This window comes from Elephas maximus, chromosome 1, assembly GCF_024166365.1.
Source record: "Elephas maximus indicus isolate mEleMax1 chromosome 1, mEleMax1 primary haplotype, whole genome shotgun sequence".
Lineage (NCBI taxonomy): Eukaryota > Metazoa > Chordata > Mammalia > Proboscidea > Elephantidae > Elephas > Elephas maximus.
Genome location: NC_064819.1, coordinates 112,192,161 through 112,216,334, shown reverse-complemented (window position 1 = coordinate 112,216,334; position 24,174 = coordinate 112,192,161). Strand labels below are relative to the sequence as shown.

Genomic DNA, 24,174 nt, shown 5'->3' with positions numbered 1-24,174 from the left:
GGGATTAATTGGGTCAGGTCGGCCATCTTCTTAGCTCAATACCCACAGTGCTACAGGAGGAGACTTAGAAGGATGGAAGCATGTAAAATGTGCAGCACAACTGGCAAAAAACCAGTTGCCGTTGAGTTGATTCTGATTCATGGCAGCCGTATGTTTGTCAGAGTAGAACTGTGCTCCATAGGGTTTTCTTTTTTTAATTTATATATATATATATATATTTCTTTTTTAATTTTTTTGCTCTATAGAGTTTTCAATGGCTGAGTTTTTCAGAAGTAAATCGCCAAGCCTTTCTCTCAGGGCACCTCTGGGTGAACTCGAACAGCCAGCCTTTGGGTTAGTAGCTCAGTGCATTAAATGTTTGCAGCACCCGGGGACTTCAACAGAAGAAAAGGGCAATGGAAATGTAGTCCTTTTTAAAAAAATACACGAGATGGTTGAGTCGAGGCATGGGCTCATCCCTCAAAGGCTGGTTGGGATGCTAGGGAAGAGTTGTGGGCAGCAGAAATCACACTAGGCTGGGAGAGCTGACTTCCAGTTCTAGTTCTGCTACTAAAAGGCTGAATGATCCCAGGAAGTCACTTCCTATCTTTGAATCTCAGGTTTTTTTTTTTTTTTTTTTTGTAAAACGAGAAGACCTGAACCCATCACAGGAAGGCCACCAGGTTTTGGTCACAATATACAATTTGTTTTTGCCATAACTGAGTATACTTATGTCACACCAATGCCTATCAGAGGAAGCACTGCCCTGATTGGCTACTGCAGCGTGCTGTAGAGTGGAGTACAATACGTTGTCAGAGGCAAGAGGCCTGGCTTAACACCAACCAACCTTATACCAGAGAAGAGTTGTATGTTCACTGCAACATGAAAGAGCTTTCCCTCAAGATAAAACAGAGTAAGGGCAGCAAATATTTCTACTTCAATCAGGATACATGCTGGGGAGGACCAAGACAGTGTGCAATCACTGAGTGCTTTTAGGGGCAGTGTGAGACATTTTGTAGTGTGGTAGACATTGAGCGGCTATCACAGAACTAACATTTTGAGTTATAAAAATTGCAGTAGTCCCACACGTACCTTGATTGCAAAGGAGCTGAAAAACCCTGCCCAATTATCTCATCTACCTCAGACATTTTACACTGAGGGAGGCCTTGCTCTTCTCATATGAGCCATGGAGCCCCAGCCACAAACAGAACTTCTGAGAAAGCTTTGTGTTATTCATCTCAAGGGATGATTCTAGAGTGGTCAGATCTGGTAAATGCTTCCCTTGCTTTGGAAAAGTTGCTGAAATCCCACCCGAGCTGACGGGAGCAGCTCACATCCACCTAAAGAGCAGCTAACTTTGCGCTACTGTGTGCTCCAGTAAGCCCCTCCTGGTGTGGCTAAGTACTAATAAATGGGATTAGCCTTTGGCTACACTGAAACCCTCTTTAACTTTAATATATTCTAATCATGGCTCATTAGTGTGACCATTACTCTCTCTAGTAAAGGGACTTTTAAATTACATGTTTACCACAGATCAGTGCATCTTTGTAATTCCTTGGAACTGTGTGCTTAAAATTTTACAAGATAATCTACAAGCGCTCCTTGGGGGTGGGAAAACTGTCTCTTTTTACAGGAGAAGGCTGGGGTTATAGAAATATTTTATTGCACTTCCAGAAAGGCAATGTTCAAGTCTGGTTTTGTCTGCATGTAAGAGGCTAAGCACCTTGCTGGCCAGGAGGTGACTTTTCAGAAGTCCAGGCAAAGCTCTGGTTCACAGGGTTTATCTTTGGTCATAAGAACCGCAATTTTTTTTCAGGGAAAAATGCTATGAAAGAGAATAGATTAAGGAACTGCCACAGTTATGTATTTCTTCCCCTTTGTTCTGCTTTTATGATATATTGTCTCTTGTTTCAGAGTTGTCCATATATTGAGTTATTTTCATAAAGAGAAACCTACATGGTCAATCAGTCGGATTCTGTATTTGTTGTACTTTGGCTGAAGAAGGAGAAATAAGATATGAAGTAAACATTTCTTCATTGTGCTGTCCTACCCTGAAACAGTAGAGAGAAGCTTGGGATAAGTCTGTAAACAAGTCACCTTTAAGGAATCCCAAAGCAAAGCAAAGGCTAAGAAAGTTCAGGAAAGCGACTCTAGTTATTAAACTGCTTTGCTTGTGTTATTTTCATTTGATTATCGTATTTTTACGCAAATAATGCATGCCTTCTACATTCGTTTGCCAACCTCGCTCTCCTCCCTTGAGGTATTTTCCTGAGTGCTATGCTAATTTTTTTTTACAGCAACATGAAAAAAAAATTGGCATAGCAGTGCTTATGAAAATACCTCATGGAGGGAGGAGGGCACAGTTGGCAAACAAACATAGAAGGTGGGTGTTATATGTGTTTTCTCATTGAATTCTTGAAACAAGCTTATGACAGCAGTATCATGCTCGTTTTGCACATTAGGCACTGAGGCACAGAAAGATTAAATAACTTGACTAAGGCCACACTGCCAGTGAGTGGTGCCCCAGGACTGGAACTCAGGCATCCATTCAGCCTTAGATCCTGAGCTGGTAACCAGTATGCCACACCGCTTCCCACTCCTGCCCTCTCATCCTTTAGAGAAGGAACGGTGGGCTTGTTGCCAGACAGTTGAAACCCACACCATAACAAATACACCACTGCAACATATTTCTCCTTCTCTCCCTTTCTGTGTCCCCACAATGGGGAATAGGAGTTGGTGGGGAGATTTATTTAGAAGATTTATATAAAAAGAAGCAGCCAAGACTCAGATAAATGGAGTTGGTAACTAGTCCTGGTGGTAGTGTGGTAGGGTAAAAGAAGAGGGCTAAGGAGTCAGAATGACCCAAAACCAAACCAAACCAAACCCACTGCTGTTGAGTTGATTCCGAATGACCCAGGTTTTAAATATCAGCCCTAACTGTACCTGTACCAAGCTGCTAAACCTCTCCTCAATTCTTTTATATGTAACGTGGACATACACGCCTATCTCATGAAGTTGTTAATGAAGTCTGAATGAGATAAAACGTCTCGCTTGGCTCTCCTTTCTTTCTCTCCCAGCAGAAGACTAGCAGAGGATGAGCCATACTGAAGCATTCATGGAGTGCTAAGGTCAGGGCAGAGGGATAGTTGTATCTCATTTTCAACCCAAGTAGAAATCCATTAAGGGTCCATTTTAATGAGTCACATGGGCTGGGACAAATGATTCCATTGAGAACATCTGCACTAGCAACTTTGACCGTAAAACGTGTTAAAGTTTGATTGACCTGTACAAAGAGTGCTGGAAAAGAAAATGACAGTGTGGTATTAATCATTCCAGAGGGTAAACGGAAGGAACTTTGCCCAAGTGGTATGACGAGCACCCAGTGAGGTAATAAACGCAGCCTGGGGAAATGGGAGAAGCAAACCAGGCCCGGAACAGGTGAAAATGGAAACCTGCTTATTAGGAGACCCGGTAGTCAGGCAGCATTGCTAGGGAGGGAAGCGATGCAAAGGGAAGTAGATCGTGGGGCCTGGTTTTGTTCATCTGTACCATGAAGGTTTTGGATTCAAGGATCTCTATCATCATCTTCCATTCTTAAGTGATGCAAAAACTGAAACAAGAAGTTAAAAACAGCCTACAGCCAAACCTCTATCATATCTTTCTTTAACCTTATAAAAAGGTTTCTTTCATATCTTAGGCTTAAAACTGAAAGACTAAATTCAAGTACAGACAGCTGGCTTGGTGGTTGAACCTTTTATTTACATAACTTTGATGTTTCAATCTGTATGTAAAGACTGTTCTCAGGGGAAACAATTCCACTTAAGAATTAGGACATAATTTGCCTAGTTCACTTATTTGAAAAAGTTCAGACGCTGGCCTTGAACTGAGTTATATTTTAGGCCTTGAATTTCTGGTGACGTATGTATATGTATTTAACGTCTTCCACTCTATCCTCTATTCCAACGCACTGCTGAAACAAAGCAAAATACAATGCCATTCCACCGTACCTAGTTAGCAAGCAAAAACGCATCCTTTCTCATCTATGTGTTGACTGTAGATTTTACCCAATAGCAGCCAGGTTCTCATTTCTAGATCCTTGTGAACCTCAACAAGCTAAAAAATGTTGCCTTTGTGAATTACGGTTCCTCCTTTAAATTGGTCAGCTGTGGAAGAATTGGTCTTTATTGGGTTTGTAAAGGAAATTTATCTCCCAGATTCGCCACTCTGCAGCCTTCTTTCTCTTTCTAGAGATGTGAGCCAATCACGGAAGTGGATTTGCAGCTGAACACATTTCTTGCGTAAATATTTCCCAGAGGTTGCAGTGGTTAGTTGACAGGTGTTTAGCAATTGGAAGCAATGCTGTGAATATATTTGAATAGTATCAGCATACTTTTCAATCAGGTTTCAGAAATGACAAGAAAACATTTGAGTTATTAACACCACTGTATGGAGTGTTCACAAATGGTGAATAAATGAAGTGTGTTAGGAATTTGGTAATAAATTAATACTTATCCAGTTCTGTTTTGTCTAAAGCGAGGTTATGGGTGTTTGCTACCGACATAGGCAAGATCAGGAGGTGATTTGGGATGCAACAATGACATACACGTGTGACTACTTTTTTTTTTTAAAAAAAAAAAGCCTTATAAAAAGGTGGAGACCCTGGTGGTGTAGTAGTTAAGAGCTACGGCTGCTAACTGAAAGGTCAGCAGTTTGAATCCGCCAGGCGCTCCTTGGAAACTCTGTGGGGCAGTTCTACTCTGTCCCGTAGGGTCGCTCTGAGTCAGAATTGACTCGACGGCAGTGGTTTTGGTTATAAAAAGGTTTCTCCTACCAATAATAGTTTTCTTTGTCTGTTTTTCTGTTACAAAGTGTTAACATTGTGTGTGCTGAATGCCAGATCCTGGTCTAAGTATTTTACAAATATTAACCTATTTAATTTTCATAACCCTATTTTTTATGAGGTAGGCCACTATCATCTCCATTTTACAGGTGGGGAAACTGAGGCATAGAGCAGTTAAGTAGCTTGCTCAAGGTTACAGAGCTAGAAGGTATCACAACCAGGTTTTGAACTTAAGCAGTAGTTTGACTCTTGAAACTGCTTCTTGATTTTTAGAATCTGGATTTCCCATCAATTAACTGGTTATAGACATTTCTAGGTTTCTGTAGTTGATTTTTTTTTTTTTAGACCACACTGAATGGAGAAGAATTTATTTCCTTTAGCAAAGCCCACCTTGTTCTGACATAAAGCAACCACGAAGTTGTCATTAACAATGGAGTTTGCCTCTATAGGAGCCACTCCCGATTTCCCTTTAAGTTATTTACTTTTTCGTGGATTGCTTGAAATGGAACAATTCTAAAGCCAGACACTTAATACCTGAAGGCTCTGAGGGTCTGTTTTAAAAAATAAAAGCTATTTCACAAGGAGATGGAGTCCTGCCGCTCTGATCTCACGTCAGTTTAACCTGGTGGTTTGTTCAGCACAAGGCAACATCAACAGCAGCCAAAAGAAAACCCTCTTTTGCCAGGTAGACTCCTTAACTGAAAATTCCAGACAACAGCCATCCTCTCTGTCAGCCCAAATTTCCTCTGGGAAGTAGACTTGAAGTGTAAACACGAGAGAGCCAGACTGAAAGGAGCAGACTATTCCGTGTAAGAGGCTGTGTCCCAGCATTCCACACCCAGGGCTGCCCTCTGCCCCACTGTCATTTTACGGGGGCAAGAACCGGCTGTCCCTCCCCTCTCCAGCCCGCCCCACTGCCTTTTCCACCTTTGCTTCCAGTAACACTGTTTCTAGCAGACAGTACCATTCTGTTTAACCGCATAGAATGTTTGAGGGCCATGAAGCGCACTGAGCTGTTAAGAAAAGCGTCTTATCGCCATAGCCTTAAAAGCATTATCTCACGCACAGTGGTGAGGGAGATGTGGCCTTTGCCTCCAAAGGGTAAAAGTGAGGCAGAGGGTATCCACTTGGAGGCTGCTGTCCTCCTGAGACTCACTCACTGGTGATTCTTCCTCTAGGATTTAGGATTTTTTTTTTTTTTAACATACAGTATATTTTATTCTTTAATTCATCCTGTTAACAGCTTTTGAATTTAAGCCATTTGGGATATTGAAAGACGTTCAAATCAGCATCTCCCCCCACCCTCCTTAGGGCTAAAATAGGAATGGAAAAAAGAATTTTTTTAAAATAAGTGTCCTTGAATCAACATGGCCAGGCATTATGTAAGCAGATTTTACAGAAATTGAGGAGTTTCTAGAATATTGTTGATTGTTCTGCACGAGAAATTGGTAGCTAGCATTGCAGGATATGTTTGGAATTGGGCAAAGTAGGCTTTTGGTGATATGTCAAACTTTGAAAAAAAGATGAGTAGAAGTTTATAAATTTAAAACACAATACCTTTTACCATATTCCGGTGGCTGCTAACCAAAAGGTCAGTGGTTTGGACCCACATAGTGGCTCCATGGGAGAAAAGACCTGGCAATCTGCTCCTGTAAAGATTTCAGCCTAGGAAACCATATGGGGCAATTCTCTTCTATGCTGTAGGGTTGCTATGAGTCAAATTCGAGGCAGTGACACACAACAGTAAGAAGACATCATTGATCTTTTTTTTTATTGTTGTTTAAGTGAAAGTTTACAAATCAAGTCAGTCTCTCATACAAAAACATTTATATACCTTGCTATGTACTCCTAGTTGCTCTCGCCCTAATGAGACTGCACACTCCTCTCTGCCCTGTATTCCCTGTGTCCATTCAGCCAGCTTCTTTCCCCTTCTCCCTTTTCATCTTGCCTCCAGACAGGAGCTGCCCACATAGCCTCATGTGTCTACTTGAGCCAAAAAACTCACTTCTCACCAGTATCATTTTCTTTTTATAGTCCAGTACAATCCCTTCTGAAAAGCTGGCTTTGGGAATGGTTCCAGTCTTGGGCTAACAGAAGGTCTGAGGACCATGACCTCCAGGGTCCTTCTAGTCTCAGTCAGACCATTATGTCTGGTCTTTTTACAAGAATTGGAGGTCTGCATCCCACTGTTCTCCTCCTCCGTCAGGGATTCTCTGTTGTGTTCCCACTCAGGGCAGTAATCAGTTCTAGCCAGGTACTGTCTAGTTCTTCTGGTTTCAGGCTGTTGTAGTCTCTGGTTTATGTGGCCCTTTCTGTCTTTTGGACTCATAATTACCTTGAGTCTTTGGTGTTCTTCATTCTCCTTGTTCCAGGTGGGTTGAGACCAATTAATGCATCTTAGATGGCCGCTTGCTAGTGTTTAAGACCCCAGATGCCACTCACCAAAGTGGGACGCAAAATGTTTTCTTAATATATTTTATTATGCCACTTGACCTAGATGTCCACTGTAATCAATCTCTGAAATGGCATTGATTAAACAAGAATTCAACGATCTTAGAATTGGGGAAATCTGGCAATATTTTAACCACAATCAAGCTTCTTTTCCATTTAGTCCGAAAACATGGTTCTGACTCCATTGTTCAGTTCTTGGTTTTCCTCTTCTTAGCTGTTGGCAGCATTTGGGATGCTTAATTCCTTTCTCTTTGAAACATATTCTTCCCTTGATGTCCAGGACACCACACTCTCTCAGTTCTCCTCCCACTTCTCGGACTGGTCCTTCTGTCACTATGGCTGGCTCCTCTTCATCTCCTTGACCTCCAACCAATGGAGAACCCCAGGGCAGCTCGGTCCTTGTACCTCTTCTCTACCTCCATTTTGTCCCTCCCTTGATGGCCTCATCCAGTCTCATGGGTTTAAATACCATCTATCTGTTTTTTATCTGTTAGCAATTCCCAAGTGCATGTCCAGTCTGGATTTTGTCCCTGAACTCAAGAAGCAGATATCCTCCCACCTGCTTGATGAATTTGCAGACATCTCACACTTAAGATATCCAAAACTAAATCCCAAATCATACCTTCACATCAATTGCTCATCACAGAAAGTGGCTCTTCCAGTCTTCCAGTTGCCCAGGTCAAAAATTTTGGAGTCATTCTTTACTCCTTTTCTTCTTTCTTGTCCCATATTTAATACATTAGCAAATCTCATCCACTCTTGTCTTCAAAATATATGCAGAAGCCAGTCACTTCCTATCACCTCCACTATCACTGCTCTGGCCCAAACCATCCTCACCTCTCTCCTGGATTACTGCTGGGCCCTCTAACTGGTTGCCTTGTTTCTGCCTGTGCTCCTCTTTCCTGACACTACAGCCAGCGAGCTCCTGTTCAAATACAAGTCAGATCATGTCATTCCTCTGTTCAAAGTCTCCAGCGACTTATCACTGCATGGAGACTGGCCTGCAAGGCCCTGTGTGATCTGTACTTCCTGCCCCCACTTATCCGTTTGCTTCTTACTCCTCTTCCCCTTGCTCATCTGCTCCTTTAAACCTCCCTGTTCCTCCTCGTACATGCTGACATGTTCCTGCCCTTGCACCTGCTCTTTCACATGCCTGTAACTCCCTTCCCCAGATATCTGTCTACACAACTTGCTCCTTTAGGTTGTGACTCAAAAGTTACCTCAGCGAGGCTTTGTCACGGGGTTAAAACCCAAAAAACCCATAGCCATCAAGTCAATTCTGACTTATAACGACACTATAGGACAGAGTAGAACTACCCTGTAGGGTTTCCAAGAAACAGCTGGTGGATTCAAACTGTGGGTGGGTTAAGTGATGGCGCCCCTCCTGACATGTACTAGTGAGGTTCCGAGAAGCACAGGAAGCGAAGAGTCTGGTCCTTGGTTTCACTTGTCAGAACCTAATATTCTGCCACAAAACCTTCTGCTTTTGCAGAACTGTTCCCACCTTTAGATACATTGCCTTAGTTACTCTTGTCCTTGCTGGGGAATGGAGGGGGCAGGGGAAGGTGAATCAATGTGTACTGAGGTGCTGTGCTAAAACCAAAAAAAAACACCAAACCCATTGCCATCAAGTCAATTCCAACTCATAGTGACCCGATAGGACAGAGTAGAACTGGCCCATAGGGTTTCCAAGGAGCGGTGGATTTGAACTGCTGACTTTTTGGTTAGCAGCCGAGCTCTTAACGACTGCGCCACCAGGGCTCCTCTCACCAGGTAGAGGGGCCCATATATAAAATCATAGCCCCCACCCCCCAAACACTATACCCCCTGCCTTTTCCTGCTTTACATTTTCCTCAGCACCATCATCACTGAAACACTATATTTTATAATTTATCTTGTTTATTCCTTCCCCACCCCGACTCTACCCCATCCCCTATAGAACGTAAGGTTCTTGAAGGTAGAGATTTTTGTTTGGCTTTGTTTTCATTGCTGTATCCCCAGTGCCTAGAATAGAGTCTGGCACAAAGTAGGTGCTCAATAATTTTTTAAAAATGAATGAATTAACAGTTTCAAAAGTTTGTGACAGCATCAAACAAAGGATGAGACAAGGAGGAAGAACTTTTTGTTTTTGCTCCCCCCCGCTTCCCGCCGTGGAATGAAATAAAAGGCCATTGGTTTTTCCTCACAGAATCATGGTATCTATTTCACCCATCTGGAAAATTATATACTGTTTTGATAGAGTTTGTCAGTGTAAAACATTCTGTCCATTAACTTTAAGATATCTTTGCAGCCGCTTTTTAGTACCTTCTGAGACTCATCTGAGCTACAGTTATTGTCCATTCAGCCTTCAACAAGATAGTGATTAGTTCTGCTTCAGAAATCCTTACTTGGTTCTCAAATCAAATCTGAACATTTCCTCCAACTTTTACACCTAAAGTAAAGAAGAAATATTTTTAACTCTGGGCACATCAAGTTCCCAGTGCTGATAAAACAGTTTTCTGTGTAATGCACTGGGAGTTACCCCTGTCAATATGTCATTTTTTAACCATCCTACAAAGATTGGGAGACCTGGGTGGTGCAAATAGTTAAACTGCTCCACCGTAATCGAAATATCAGAGGTTTAAGTCTCCAAAGAGGCACCTCAGAAGAAAGGCCTGCATCTACTTCAGAAAAATCCACCATTGAAAACAGTATGGAGTATAGTTCTACTCTTATACACATGGAGTCCCAAATAGTTCTACTCTTATACACATGGAGTCCCATGAGTTGGAAACTACTGGATGGCAACTTTTTTTTTTTTTACACATTAGACTGGTTACTACAAAGCATGTATACAGATGCGTCTGTCACTTTCAGGAGCACTTATGCTGTTATCAGGCCAACTAGGCTACAGCCTGGAGAGTATATTTCAGCAGAAGGGTTCTGCTGCAATGAGAGAGTCCAGGAGGCCGTTCTCCTCATGAGCTCTGGCCTCTAGGTGGAAGCTCTGGGTCGCCCTCAGTTGGGAAGAGGGCACCAGCAGACAGAGAGGCTGTTGCGGAAGAACTGGACCCCAGCTTCCAACCATTGATGAACAAACCTGTGGACCTTCCTTCTCATTTTCGTAGAGACTGGAGATCTGGCCGGTCACACGGCACGAGTATGTGGTTGTTGTGTGACCTTCAGGTTCTATATGGCTTAAGTTACAGAGGCTACTGCTACGATAGATAGTTGGGGGATGTGGGCAAAAGGAAAGGGATGACAAAAATGGCTCTCCTTGGCTATTAGTCAGAAGTTGGCTATTAACCCTTAGGTGCCTCAGAAGAAAGACTTGGCAATCTACTTCTGAAGAATCAGCCATTGAAAACCCTGCGGAGCACAGTTCTATTCTGGCACATGTGGGGTCACCATGAGTTGGAATCAACTTGATGGCAACTGGCCATGCATTCATTTGTTCATTCAATGATTTTTATTGTATTCTTGTTGCTCTGGTAGGTGCTGGGGATAACAGTAATCAAAACAGATGTGGGGCTGGAACAGAAAGTAGTCAAAAAAGGCATCCCTGAGGACATGACCATTATACAGGGAAGAACATCAATTCCAGGAATACTAAAACTAGGCTTTTATTCAGGTCGTTGAGCCAGGCCCCTCCACTCCCCTGCTGTGTACATACATTGTATGTGTTGTGTCCATCTTTGCCCCTGTATCTGCAGTGTGCATGTGTGAGGTCATAGCCCGTGTCTGTGAAGAGCATGTCTTTTAGGGGGGTTGGGTAGCAGGAGGAGGGTAGTTGTCTTGAGCTCACGTCTCCTGTTTTCCACATGTACCTCTCAGGAGTTTGCTGCGTGTGTTGAAAAACTAGCACAGGGATGACTGTGGAGTCAACTGTCCTGGGAGGAGGTTGTGGACTAATTGCTTCCTTGGGAATTTTCTCACTTATTTAACCCTCTACCTTTCATTGTAGAAGAATAATGAGAACTGACATCGCATTTAACAAGTATGTGAGGTGCAATGGGAATGTTTGGAACTTTTTAAATGATGAGAATTTGGTACTGAGTTTATAAAAAATTAGGTTTATAAATATATTTATCTATTTAATATAGTAGAGGATGGTGGTTCAATGGCAGAATACTCGCCTTCCATGTGGGAGACCCGAGTTCAATTCCCACCCGATGAACCTCACATGCAGCCATCAGTTTTCTGTCAGTGGAGGCTCGCGTGTTGCTATGATGCTGAACAGGTTTCAGCAGAGCTTTCAGACTAAGATGGACTAGGGAGACGTGCCTGGTGACCACTTCCAAAAATCAACCAATGAAAACGCTGTGAATCAACAGTCTGATTCTTGGGGGTGGTGCACAACCGAGCAGCATTCAGTTGCACATGGGGATGCCTTGAGTCAAGGACTGACTCAGTGGCAGCTAAGAACAACGTTAGATGCATCCGCTCAGCGCCAAGCCCAGTTTGTATAGCGTGAAACCCAGAGCGACACCTGTGTAGTTACAAATGGCCTCTGTTTCCTCTCATTCCATCGTCACCATCCTGCATACCTGGAGACCTCTTCCAGGGAAGGCTTTAATATGCGTTCTTAATAATGGTACTCATTTCAGATTTTTCTCTCCTAAAGGAAAAGAGCTTTCATACTTTCCTGATTAGAAAGGTCAGTTCAGGTTTTTATAAGAGCAGCAGAACACTTTTTTCTGAAAACGGAAGTTGACACTGGGCTTTAAAAAATGAGCTTCAAATTCTAGTTGTCATCTGGATAATGTCGAATTCAGGGTTTTATAAAAAAAAAAAATTTTTTTTGTTTTATAGTGCACTGGAAATGCCACTTCTTCCATAATAGCTCAGTGTGTACCCTCATGCCTCTGTTCCAGAGCTCTCTTGCCATGGATCAGGGCAGCGCCTGCTCACGCGGAGGGCCACACCACATACTGTTGTGATATCCTGCGTTACGGCAAAGGCAGGAGCAACAGTTGGCTTCTTTCCACATTTGCCTTCTGTGGATGGGTTCAGTGGTGGCGCCCCTCCTGACATGTACTGGTGAGGTTCCGAGAAGCACAGGAAGTGAGGAGTCTGGTGCTTGGCTTCATTGGTCAGAACCTGTCATCCTGGTGCAAAACCTTCTGCTTTAGCAGAACCTCTCCCACCTTTAGGTGCATTGCCCTAGGGACTTCTGTCCATGGAGAAATGGAGGGGGCAGGGGAAGGACAATTGGTGTATACTAAGGTACTGTGCTAAAACCAAAAAACACCAAACCCATTGCCAAGTCAATTTTGACTCATAGTGACCCTATAGGACAGAGGAGGTCTGGCCCATAGAGTTTCCAAGGAGCGGCTGGTAGATTTGAACTTCCAACGTTTTGGTTAGCAGCTGATCTCTTAAGCACTGTGCTACCAGGGCTCCCAAGGTGCTGTGCTAGACCTTTTTAATTCTTGATCCTGTAAGTCTTGCTTTTTTTTTTTTTAATTGTAGTAAATATATAGGTAACAAAACATTTTGCATTTCAACAGTCTTTACATACACAGCTTAGTAACATTAATGACATACATCATGTTGTTCAAACATCACTATTAACCTTTCCCAAATTTTTCCACCACTGTTAACAGAAGTTCAGCTTCCCCAAAGCATTGTTTTCCTTTTCTTCTCCCTCACCCACCTCTGCCAACCACTAATCAACCTTGATCTCTATATACTTGCATAGCCTAGATATTTCATATAAATGGGATCATACAATATTTTCCTTTTGTGACTGGCTTATTTCACTCAGCATAATGTTTTCAAGATTTATGGCTGTCGTAGTGTGTATCAGGACTTCATTTCTCTTCCATAAATCTTCTTAACCATTTTATGAGACAAAAGGTAGTATTTTCACTTTCCTGATGTGGACACTGACAATCTTAAGGAGTTGTCCTTTGTCCAAGGTCTGTCTTACAGCTAAGAAGTCACAGAGCCGGAGTTTGAAACCATATAGTGTGACTGCAAATTTCACGATCTTTCCACTAATTGCATCTTACAATTCACATGTTTCCCTGGGGCCAGGGGCACCTTATCAGACACAGCTTCTGGCAAGTATGGCCTCTGGTTTATCGGTCTTGGCTCCTTCAGTGACTTCTTGAGAAACTTTGGCCACTCCCCAGAGCTCCAGATGCCACAGGAAAAAGCAACGTTCACCTCCACATCCCTGTCTATTAGCCCTTCAGTAGGCTGAGGGTTATGTTGCTTTTCAGCCTAAGAAAAAAGAGACTTGGCACCATGTTCAGCTAAAACATTCAGACCAGTTCAATATATAGTGACTGTCTCCAGTCTTGAGGAAGACTCTCAGAACTCCGGTGGGACAGATGACCAGGGCACCCTGCCAAGGAGAGGGTAGGTCTCCATTTCGCTTATTGTCATCTCATACTGAGGTTAACAATTGAGGTGGGAACTTAAGATTTTTTTTAATGTGGCAAAAACATATATAACAAAACTTTTTTACAGGTACAGTTCAGTGCCATTATGTTCATTATGTTATTCACCCATCATTAAATTGTCATTTGAGTGTGTGTGTGTGTTTTCTAATTATAGTAATTTTGATAGTAAGCTGTGGTCTCTTTAAATTGCACTGATTGCACAGGGTGGGAAACAGCAGCCTGTGGGCCAAATCCTGCCCTCCACTTGTTTTTTGTAAATAAAGTTTTATTAGTACACAGCCACACTTATTTGTACAGCTTATGGCTGTTTTCATGCTACAACAGAGTTGAGTAGTTGCAAAGCCTAGAATATTTACTGTTTGTCCCTTTATACAAAAAGTTTGGTTACCCCTACTCTAGTGAAATTTTTAGGGTACCATAGTTTTGAAGAAAAGGAGTAAACCTGGTGGCCCCAGAAGAACCATCCCAGCATTTGCTTGGTCAGTAGTGACAAGCCAGGAAGAAGCACACACAACATGGCCAGCCTGTAGTGCATTCATATCTAGATTAGATGGCCATGCCAAGGAGCGTAATTCCAGTGATTAGTAATGCCCGCTACTATACCACATTCCCTATTAACTACAATAGAGGTTCCAGTTTCTGGCTAGGTGACCTTGAACTGGCCAATAACCTCTCTACATCAGATTCCTCGCCAGTAAAACCTAAACCCATAACCCATTGTTGTCAAGTCAATTTTGACAGATTAGAACTGTCCTATAGGGTTGCCAAGGCTGTAGTCTTTACGGAAGCAGACTTCCACATCTTTCTCTTCGGAAATGGCTGGTTCAAGGCTGGTTCAAGCCACCAGCCTTCCAATTAGCAGTCAATGGCTTAACCACTGCGCTACCAGATCTCCTTCTAAAACGTAAACATTTTTTACAAATTGTATAAAAAAAAAATTTTTTTTTTATCTATACGCTTTTTTTTTTTTTTTTATATGCACGCAGTGGATCTTCATTTGTCGATTCTGTATTTGCAAATTCACCTACTTGCTAGAATTCATTTTTAGCCCCCAAATCGATACTTGCAAGACTTTTGTGGTCACTTGCAGACATTTGTAGAACCACAAAAAATTGGAGTCCCTCAACATGCATGCTTTCAGCTGAGGCAGCAAGGCTCTGCCTTCTTGTTTCAGTTCTCATACTGTAAACAAGTGCTGTTTTAGCAGTTTACTTAGTGCCATACTTTTAGCATCTTTGTGCTTTTTGTTGGTGATTCTGCTATTTAAAATGGCCTCCAAGTATAGTGCTGGATTGCTATCTAAGCACTAGACTGTGATGTGCCTTAGAGAAAAAACACATGTGTTAGATAAGCTTCATTTAGGAATGAGTTATACTGCTGCTGGCCATGAGTTCAATGTTAACGAGTCAACAATATATGTTAAATAAGGTGTCTTTAAACAAAAACACACAGAAGTTCCTAGGAACCTAATTTGTATTTCCCCAAGAAGCAATGGTTCCATATTTACTAATTCTCTGTGATGATTTTACAGAATATAACTACTATGATTAATGAAAATCAGTTATATATCCATACATGTATCCTGCATAAAAGTATGTTATATATATTTAGACTATATATATATACTGAGAATTCCTGGTGGCACAATGGTTAAGAGCTATGGCAGCTAACCAAAAAGGTCAGCAGTTTGAATCCCCTAGCCACTCCTTGGAAACCCTGTGGGGCAGGCAGTTCTACTCTGTCCTATAGGATTTCTATGCGTCAGAATCAACTTGATGGCTATGGGTTTGGTTTTTTGGTTTTATATATGTACTGTATACTGTATATGTGTGTGTGTGTGTATACGCACACACAAAGTTTAAAAAGGAATAAAATAATAAAAAGAAGACCCGTTTCTCCACTATCCAGCTTAGGACATAAAACCTTGCAAATACCTTTGAACTACCTTATGTGTACCTACCCATTCACATTCTACTCCCTCCTTTACAGGTAACTACCAGAATTTCGTTTAACTGTCCAGGTTTTCTTTATAATTGTATTACATGCATTTTCATCATCGTTGCTGAGTTTTGCCTAAAACCTTTCTAAGCAAAGAACGCTTTCAAAGTCCATCAAATTTTGTGTTTCATTGATATTGCTTCATTTTCCTGGGAATAAACTCATACTGTCTCCAGATTTCATAGGATTTTCTACCCTGCAGACGCTGCCTTGCATGTGGTAGCTGCTCAATAAATACTCTTTAAATATTCTGCAGGTTTTTCTTTTCTTTTTTGGTGGAGATGGTGAGGTGGAGACAGAGTACAGCAAACTCTAAAAGTCCAGGGACTTGGTAATGAACTGAGTTAGTTCAGACTGGTCTTTCCTTTCTCTCTCCACGTTTTGTGATGAGGAACTAGGCTGAAAGCTTGGTATCCCCAGAGGGAGCCAACATCTGCACCATCTTTATATTCATCAAGTCCAGAATGGGAGGGGGCAGGTGGCGAAGAACTTTACTGACCCAGGTCAGTTTACATGACTTGAGGCCATGTTTTCAAGGGTAGGGAAATCTAGTTGACTTAATGCACTGCATGAAACCTGAGTTGGCCTTAAATTTAGCTTTCAGTCAATTTTAATTAGAGGGAAATTTCATTGTATGCATTCCTTATGTGTTTTTTTTTATTCTGTGGCTTAAAAAAAAAGTGTAAATACTGGATTTTGGAAGAAGAATTTGTTGTTAAACTTAAGCCTTTTCAGCTCTGTAATTACTCTGTAAAGTCTCCGTATTTGCATCTGAAATACATGGAGTGTTAAGTTTTAATGCCCAGTATATGGAACATTTATAATGATGGGGTACTTCTGAAAATATATCAACTCTATAGAAAATGTTAATCAGCTCATCCCCAGGGAGTGCAGTGAATATCTCCATTGTGCAAATGAGGAAATGAACATGACAGTTAGTGTTTTGCTCAAAGCCACAGTGTCATTGCCTTATGGAGATTTAAGCAGTGGTCCTATGTACAAGAAAATGCAGTCATGTTTTCATGTTAAGGCACTATCAGGCTTGGTCAAATTGACCTAAATTAAGATTCAGGAACTAACAAGTCTTTTGGTATTTGGAAGAATCTACCATGCCAACCACAAAGAGCTGGCTTGTTCCTAAAAGTTACCTGTGGGGTTTTAAATAAGACACGGGTTTTTTGAGAAGTTTATTTGCTTGAAATCAAAAGCCCTGTATCTGGCTAAACATTGCTAAGAAAAATGAAAAGCAGCTGGTTCAAATATACTTTACACTGCCAGGGAAAAATAGTGTAAGAAGCAGTGTCTCAATTTGTGGTATTGTACTTTTGCAGTTGACAAGAAAACAAGCTTACTTTTCAAAAACAATTTCATAGAATTGACTCAGAATCTGTATACAGTCTTCTCAATCATCTGCCTCAGTAGGATTCATGGCAGAGTAAAGATTTACATTGAAAAACCACAAAGCCTTCCGTTATCAAAGAAACTTAAGGAATTATTATTTTGCTGAGGCAAAAATTGGTAGCTTATTTTAATAAATACTTTCCACAACAGCTGATTGAGAGAAAAAAAAAAATTTTTTTTTTTTTCCTGGTTAATCTCCAGTTAAAAGAAAAATTCTGTTAACCGTAATGGTAACCTTTTCTTTATTCTCCTCTCTTCCTTTCTTCCCTAAACTTCACTTGGGGACTTGTCCCCATTTTTACTGATAATAAATGTTTTCAAGACATTGTTAAATACAGCAACTCCAGGATCAAGGCATGTGAGTATGGCCTCATTTAAAGAGATGGCATTGGTAACTCAGAGGACTCACCCACCTATTGTGGTAAAATGCCAGAGCCCTAACTGAGAGGCTTACATGTGCACCTTAGGTGTAAATTCTGGCAAAACCAAGGCATAATTGCAGAGAGAGGGTACTGTAAAGGGGGAAGGCCCCACAGAGGGTTGGTCCCAGGTACTGATCCTGAGTTTATGGATCCCAAAATTTAATTTCGGTATTTCACCCTAATTGGGGAACACAGACCGACACTGAGTTTACAAGCAACTGATAAGCCGGGATGACAAGATATTAAATTACTAGCGTAAATAGTTGGCAGAATAGCCAGTGTTGTGGTATTTCATCTCTCTTGGAAAGTGGTTACAAATCAGGGATTTAGAATTACCAATCTGGTGAGTTGTGTTCAACTGCCAACCCTTCATAAATATATTAATATAATACCTGGCAGTAGTAGCTATGGTTGTTATACAGGTAGTCCCCGATTTTCAACAAGGTTTTGTTCCAATGATTCCATTTTAAGTTGGTTCTGATGTAAGTTGAATACCTTTTTTTTTTTTTTTAGCTTTCATTAATTATTGCCTTTTATTATCAGTGTCTTTATAAATCCCATCTTTATTTGTCTTTGGGGATTGGAAAAGTACATATAAACTTAGATATATTATAATACATACATAAATACATAAAAAAATACACAACTTGTGAAAATTTACTCTGACGATGAAGAGTTGGATGATGTTGGCATTTTGTCAGTTGTGGTAATGAGTCCACTTGTGGAAGGTTCTGGATCATTTGGGTTATCCCTTGGAATGAGGTTAACATTTCTAGTTAGAAAATTAGTGAGAGTCATCTATATGGTCCTTTTTTCCCCCATCATATATTTTGCAGTAATATCTCACTGCTTCCCAAACCTGCCTATTGACTGCAAAACCTATCAGCATTTGGATCCATGTTATCAAGCAACTGAAGCCCCTGACTTAGTTTAGAAAACTGAGTCTATACGGCAGTATTTTGAACAGTAAATCGTAGAGTTGAACATCTGCAGGTGACCATCTGAGAATGATAACATCAACAAATTACTTGCTGCAACACTGTATGTAGTACACGTTACTAAAGATAATTTTGACTGCTGTCTATATTATAACCGTGCACATCAGTTTAGGAGACTGGATGAAAGAGATCAGAAAGTTGCTTATTGAGGGTAGAATTAGAGCAGTTAGATGTTTTTAAAGAATGTCTCCATCAGGCTAGAACCTCTGGGTGCATTGTCAATCTGATGCCGTAAAGGACACTGGTCCCAGAATCCGAGCACCCTTTTCTGAGACAGTGCTGGATAGAATCCTGAAATTTTAACCTGTGTCTTACCTCTTTCTGTATTGCAAGGAGTTCCTTTAATCTGGGAGCCTCTAATTTATTTAGCTGCAGTTGTATTTAGTATTAACAAAGGAACCGCTCTGGTTACCTCGTTCGGGTTTGGCTTTCCAAACATCTTTTAGGGGCAATTCTACTATAACGATGACTCCTTCTTCTGGTTCTCTGTTCACAAAGTGCAATTTGTATGCGAGTACCTTTTAATCCTCAGGATAGCACCAAGTGGATAAGGAAGGCAGTATATTCCTTTGCATACAGCAATGGGAAAGCTTACTTCTTCTAGCTCATTAAAGCCTTATATGAAGACTTTCTTTCACATACCCGTATTTGTTTTTTGTTTTATTTTGTCTCTGGTGTAGGTATTGACATCCTGAAGCTCGTAGCAGCCCAGGTGGGAAGCCAGTGGAAGGATATCTATCAGTTTCTGTGCAATGCGAGTGAGAGGGAGGTGGCTGCCTTCTCCAACGGGTACACAGCAGACCACGAGCGGGCCTACGCAGCTCTGCAGCACTGGACCATCCGGGGGCCAGAGGCCAGCCTTGCTCAGTTAATCAGTGCCCTGCGCCAACATCGGCGCAACGATGTTGTGGAGAAGATTCGTGGACTGATGGAAGATACCGTCCAGGTAATGTAGCCTCGGTCATATGTCATTCCTACAAACCTTTTCTTGTCCCTGTGCCTCATATTTTATCAGGTATGCATAACAAGGAAAATAACTGATATTAGGTGTTTAAAGTCACACACGCACATGCACACACATACCATGGCTTCTCTGACAGTAGTTCTCAATGGTTGTCCATTAGAGCCATCTAGGAAACTTAAAAAAAAAAAAAAATTCTGATCCTTGGCCCCACTGCAGCCCAGGTAAATCAGAATTTCTAGGGGAAGGACCTAGGAATCAGCATTTTTTTAAAAAAAGCTCCCCTGGTGATTCTAATGTACAAAGTTGAGAATCACTGTCATTGAGGTAGGTTCTAGCATTCGCATCTGCAGCCAGAGCTGCTCCTTGTTACCCATTGTGCACAACCCACTTCAAACAATACCAAGAAGGAGAACTTCTTTGTGGTTTTTTAATACCCTTCCCCCCTCCAGAGGAAGGCTTGGTGTTACCTCCTGGGGATGCAGGTGGGGTGCTGGCAGCAGTTGGTGACAGTATCGGCCCTCCTCCTTGGGCTTGTTCAGTCCTGTACATCAGATGGCAGCTGAGGGATTGGATTTCTTTACAGTCAGTGGCCGATGAGCCCTGGCTTTGGAGGCAGACGGTACTGGATTTGAGTCCTGGCTCTGACATGTAATAGCTGGGGGGCCAAGGGTAAGTTACTTAAACTCTCTCTGCCTCTGTTATCTCATTTGTAAACCTTCTTTATGAGGTTAATTAAGACTAGATCTAAAGTATACAAAGGCCTGATGCTTTGAAGATGTTCTGCAAATGGTAGTTATGATCACAGGGTAACTCATTTGCCTTAGCCTTTTCTTCACCATAATGTGCTTTCCTGAAACCCTGGGAATTAAGCACAAATTTAGGTATTGAATCATACTTCCCACAAATTTTGATTAAGGTTTCAGAATGTATTCCCAAAGAAAACAAAACGCTGCCTCTAAAACTTAATAAATGGCAGTGGTGGTTTAGTGGTAGAATTCTCACCTTCCATGCAGAAGACCTGGGCTCGATTTCCTGGCCAATGCACCTCATGGGCAGCCACCATCCATCTGTCAGCGGAGGTTTGTGTGTTGCTATGATGCCAAACAGATTTCAGTGGAGCTTCCAGACTAAGATAGATTAGGAAGAAAGGTCTGGCACTCTACTTTCAAAAAGCAGCCAAGGAAAACTCTGTGGATCACAACGGTCCAATCTGCAACCAATCATGGGTATGACACAGGACTGGGCAGTGTCATTCATGTGTGCATAGGGTAACCAGGAGTCGGGGGGCAACTGGGCAGTAGCTAACAAGAAGACTTGATTAAACCCCACTTAAGATTGTTATTGTTCCACTGAAACAAACTACCTAAAAGTGGTGGGTAGAAATTTTTCCTCATAAACTCTAACTCACTATTGTTCTATACCAGAATTTGTATACCAAGGATTCATAGGGTCATTATGAGTCAGAACCAACTCCGTGGCACCTAACAGCAACAACAAAGGACTCAATTTCATATACTTTAAAAGTTCAAAAGCTTTTCTCTTCTTTGTATTGACAGTGTGGTGAAGTCAGCAATTGTTTGGACAAAAATTTATCGGGGCTAATTGACTCTGAATGTGGTCTTTAGAGCGCCTGGTATATTTTTAACTTCTTTGAAATTTGGATTCTCAGGAAAAAAATATTTACGATTAGACCAAGTGATAAAAATTCAAAGGCACACACCAGTATCTTGTGACTTTCTGAGAAACAATCTCAATAAATATGGTTCACAATGAAAAGTGGGCTTTAGCTGGATTTTGGGAATAGCAAGGTGGATGCTTACCCTCCTATTATATAAAACAGCTGCAGTTAGACTAAAGGGAGTCCAGAGGCAAAGCATTATTTTGCTTCCTTAGAGTGCTGGCTTTTAAGGAAGAACTGATAGGATGAGCAGCTGACTTGAAGAAAGATTTAGGTATTTGAGGGTAAGTCACTAGAGCCCCCGGCGATGCCTGCACAAAAGGTTTTTTTAAAGGAGCGATTGATGAAGTTGGTCACATGGAATATTTATTATGTGGAAAAATGATGTATTGGAAAAGGAAGGATTAGTAGACTATGCTTTGTATTTCTCATTTAAAATGGCAAAGCAAATAAAAGCATAGGAAAATGACAAGGCATAAATGTTAATAGTAGAATTAGAAGTGATTTATTCTTGTTACATTATTTTTGATAATGAAAACCTATTACTTTTGTGATTAAAAAAATTTTTTTAATGACAAAGCTGGAAGGGTCCAAGAGAAAGGGTAAGTAAGGCTTTGTTTTACCATGCTGCATTGAGAGAGAAGAGCAGACAGTGGCCTATATGGAAATCCTTTCTTCCTCGATAGGACTGAGTGAGGTTTGCTGTCTTGGGTCGTATTTGACAAAAACTCGTTTCACTTTTGTTTTTTGCAAACCCATCTCTTTTCTGCGTGTACACTCAATGGTCGCCTAGAATTTGATCCTAGTCTTTAGAGGGTGCTGTTTCTTTTGGGGAGTTGTGGTGGTGGTAGGGGCATGACTACAACAGATGACAATTTTATGTTTCTCTGATGGTTCCATTGAGCTCCAGAAATGTTTATCGAGCTCTACTTTATTCCAGCCACTGTCATAGGTTCTGGGAAAGGTAGACCCATAGCAACCTCATGTCATGGAGAGGGTGTCATGGCATAAAAACTACTAGGTCATTGAATAAGAAAACAAAGCACCTACTCCCCAGGTTCCAAACTCTTAGACCCTTTAATTCTTTCCTCCCTCTTGAAGATTCCAATAGTATTTTTCAGAGTTATTTATTTTTAAGAAACAGAGGCATTTGGAGTATCTTACAGTTTTCTATTTGTTTCTAGTATAAGCCTACTGTTTACGACCAGGCTGAGAAGACAATATTAAGCTTCTTGTTCCATGATTTAATAATGAACATCACTGTCTACCGACATTCTGGACCTAGTTCTGATTCTAATTTAAATAGCCAAGGAGCACAGTTTCCTGGCAGCCAGTTCTTATTAGTTGCGCAGTATGTAACTATTGGTCCATAACTTATCTCTGAGATCTGTCAAGTCAAAACAGGAGAGTCAGAAGGCAGGGGTATAATTGAGGCTATTCTTCCTATCTTATGATGGATTTGTACTCCTTTTGTATTGTGGTACTGCTGGGCATTTGGGACTTTGCCCCGAGAGTTAATGAATTCTTAATGTGTAAAAATGACCTTTTTTTTTTTAATGGTTATTATTATTTTTTTTTTTCCTGTTCATGAGCCCGAGAGCACCTGTATTATGTTCCACTCAAGGGATTAGCCCCGGTGTGCCTTTTAGTAACCTCTGTCAAGGACAGCTAAACCATTATTAACCACGCTGGACTATCAGCCATCTTTTAATTAAACACATCCAGAGTCAGACTTTTTCTTTATCGCAGGTATGAGTGTATTTTTCAGCACTCTCTTCATTCAAGTTCAACATCTAAACTCAACCCAGCCTTTCAGGATCATATCCGTTTTTTTTGTTGTTGTTGCAGGGTATGAGCACTGGAAGAAGCAGCAAAGCATGGGAATAATTTGTTAGGACTTTTCCAAAACCATTTAAAAAACCAAACAAAAGCTTCCCAATAGAGCATTCCAAGTTGTATATCTTTTTCCATTCTCTTATTTTCAGGTTTTCTATCTTTATTAAAGGAATACCTCTTGTAAATAGCATGCATTTACTTCTATTTCCTTATTCAGTCTGAGAGTTTTTGTCATTTAATTAGAGAATTCCAACCTGTTTACATTTTGAATGTAATGACTGATTATCTTAGTTATTTAGTGCTGCTATAACAGAACTACTGCAAGTGGATGGTTTTAACAAAACCAGTCTAGGAAGCTAAAAGTCTAAATTCAGGGTGCCAGCTCCAGGGGAAGGGCTTTCTCCGTCTGTGGGCTCTGGAGGAAGGTACATGTCATCAATCTTCCCCTGGTCAAGGAGCTTCTCAGCACAGGGACCCTGGGCCCAAAGGTTGTGCCATTCTCCTTGCTCTTGTTTATTGGTGGTATGAGGTCCCCCTGTCTCTCTGCTCGCTTCTCTCTTTTATATCTCAAAAGAGATTGTATCAAGACACAACCCAATCTTGTAGATTGAGTCCTGCCTCATTAACACAACTGCTGCTAATCCCATGTCATCAACGTCTTAGAGATAGGATTTACAACACATAGGAAAATCACATCAAATGACAAAATGGTGGATAATCACACAATATTGGGAATCAGAGCCTAGCCACATATTTTGGGGGGACACGGTTCAATCCATGACACTGATATACAAAAAAAAAAAAAATTGTCACCAAGTTGATTTGGACTCAGAGCAACCCTATAGGACAGAGTAGAACTGCCCCATAGGGTTTCCAAGGAACAGCTGGTGAATTCCAGCTGCCAACCTTTTGGTTAGCAGCCGAGCTCTTAACCACTTTGCTGCCAGGGCTCCTCAATACTGATAAACTTGGGTTTAAATCTACCATCTTATTATTTGTTTTATATTTGTTCTACCCTCTTTTTTTTCTCTCCTTTCTTGCCTTTGATTAATCAAGTACTTTTTTTTTTTAATTCCATGCCCCTCCTCTATCAGCTTGTTAGTTGCACATTTACTTTGCTTTTAATGGTTACCCTAGAGATTACAACATGCATACTGGAATTATAAGAGATTTTATAAATGTGTATTTTTTTTTTTTTTTACCATTTTCTAGACAATA

The 24,174-nt window shown here is 41.1% G+C and overlaps 1 protein-coding gene across 1 annotated transcript in view; it reads left to right on the top strand.

Annotated features, from left to right (window-relative positions):
- The window catches only part of TNFRSF21 (TNF receptor superfamily member 21), an 83,814-nt gene that overhangs the window by 37,531 nt on the left and 22,109 nt on the right, over positions 1-24,174 (top strand). Inside the window, exon 4 of the mRNA XM_049893797.1 lies at positions 19,159-19,424. Within this exon, the coding sequence (XP_049749754.1) occupies positions 19,159-19,424 (266 nt within the window). The remainder of the gene's footprint in view (positions 1-19,158; positions 19,425-24,174) is intronic.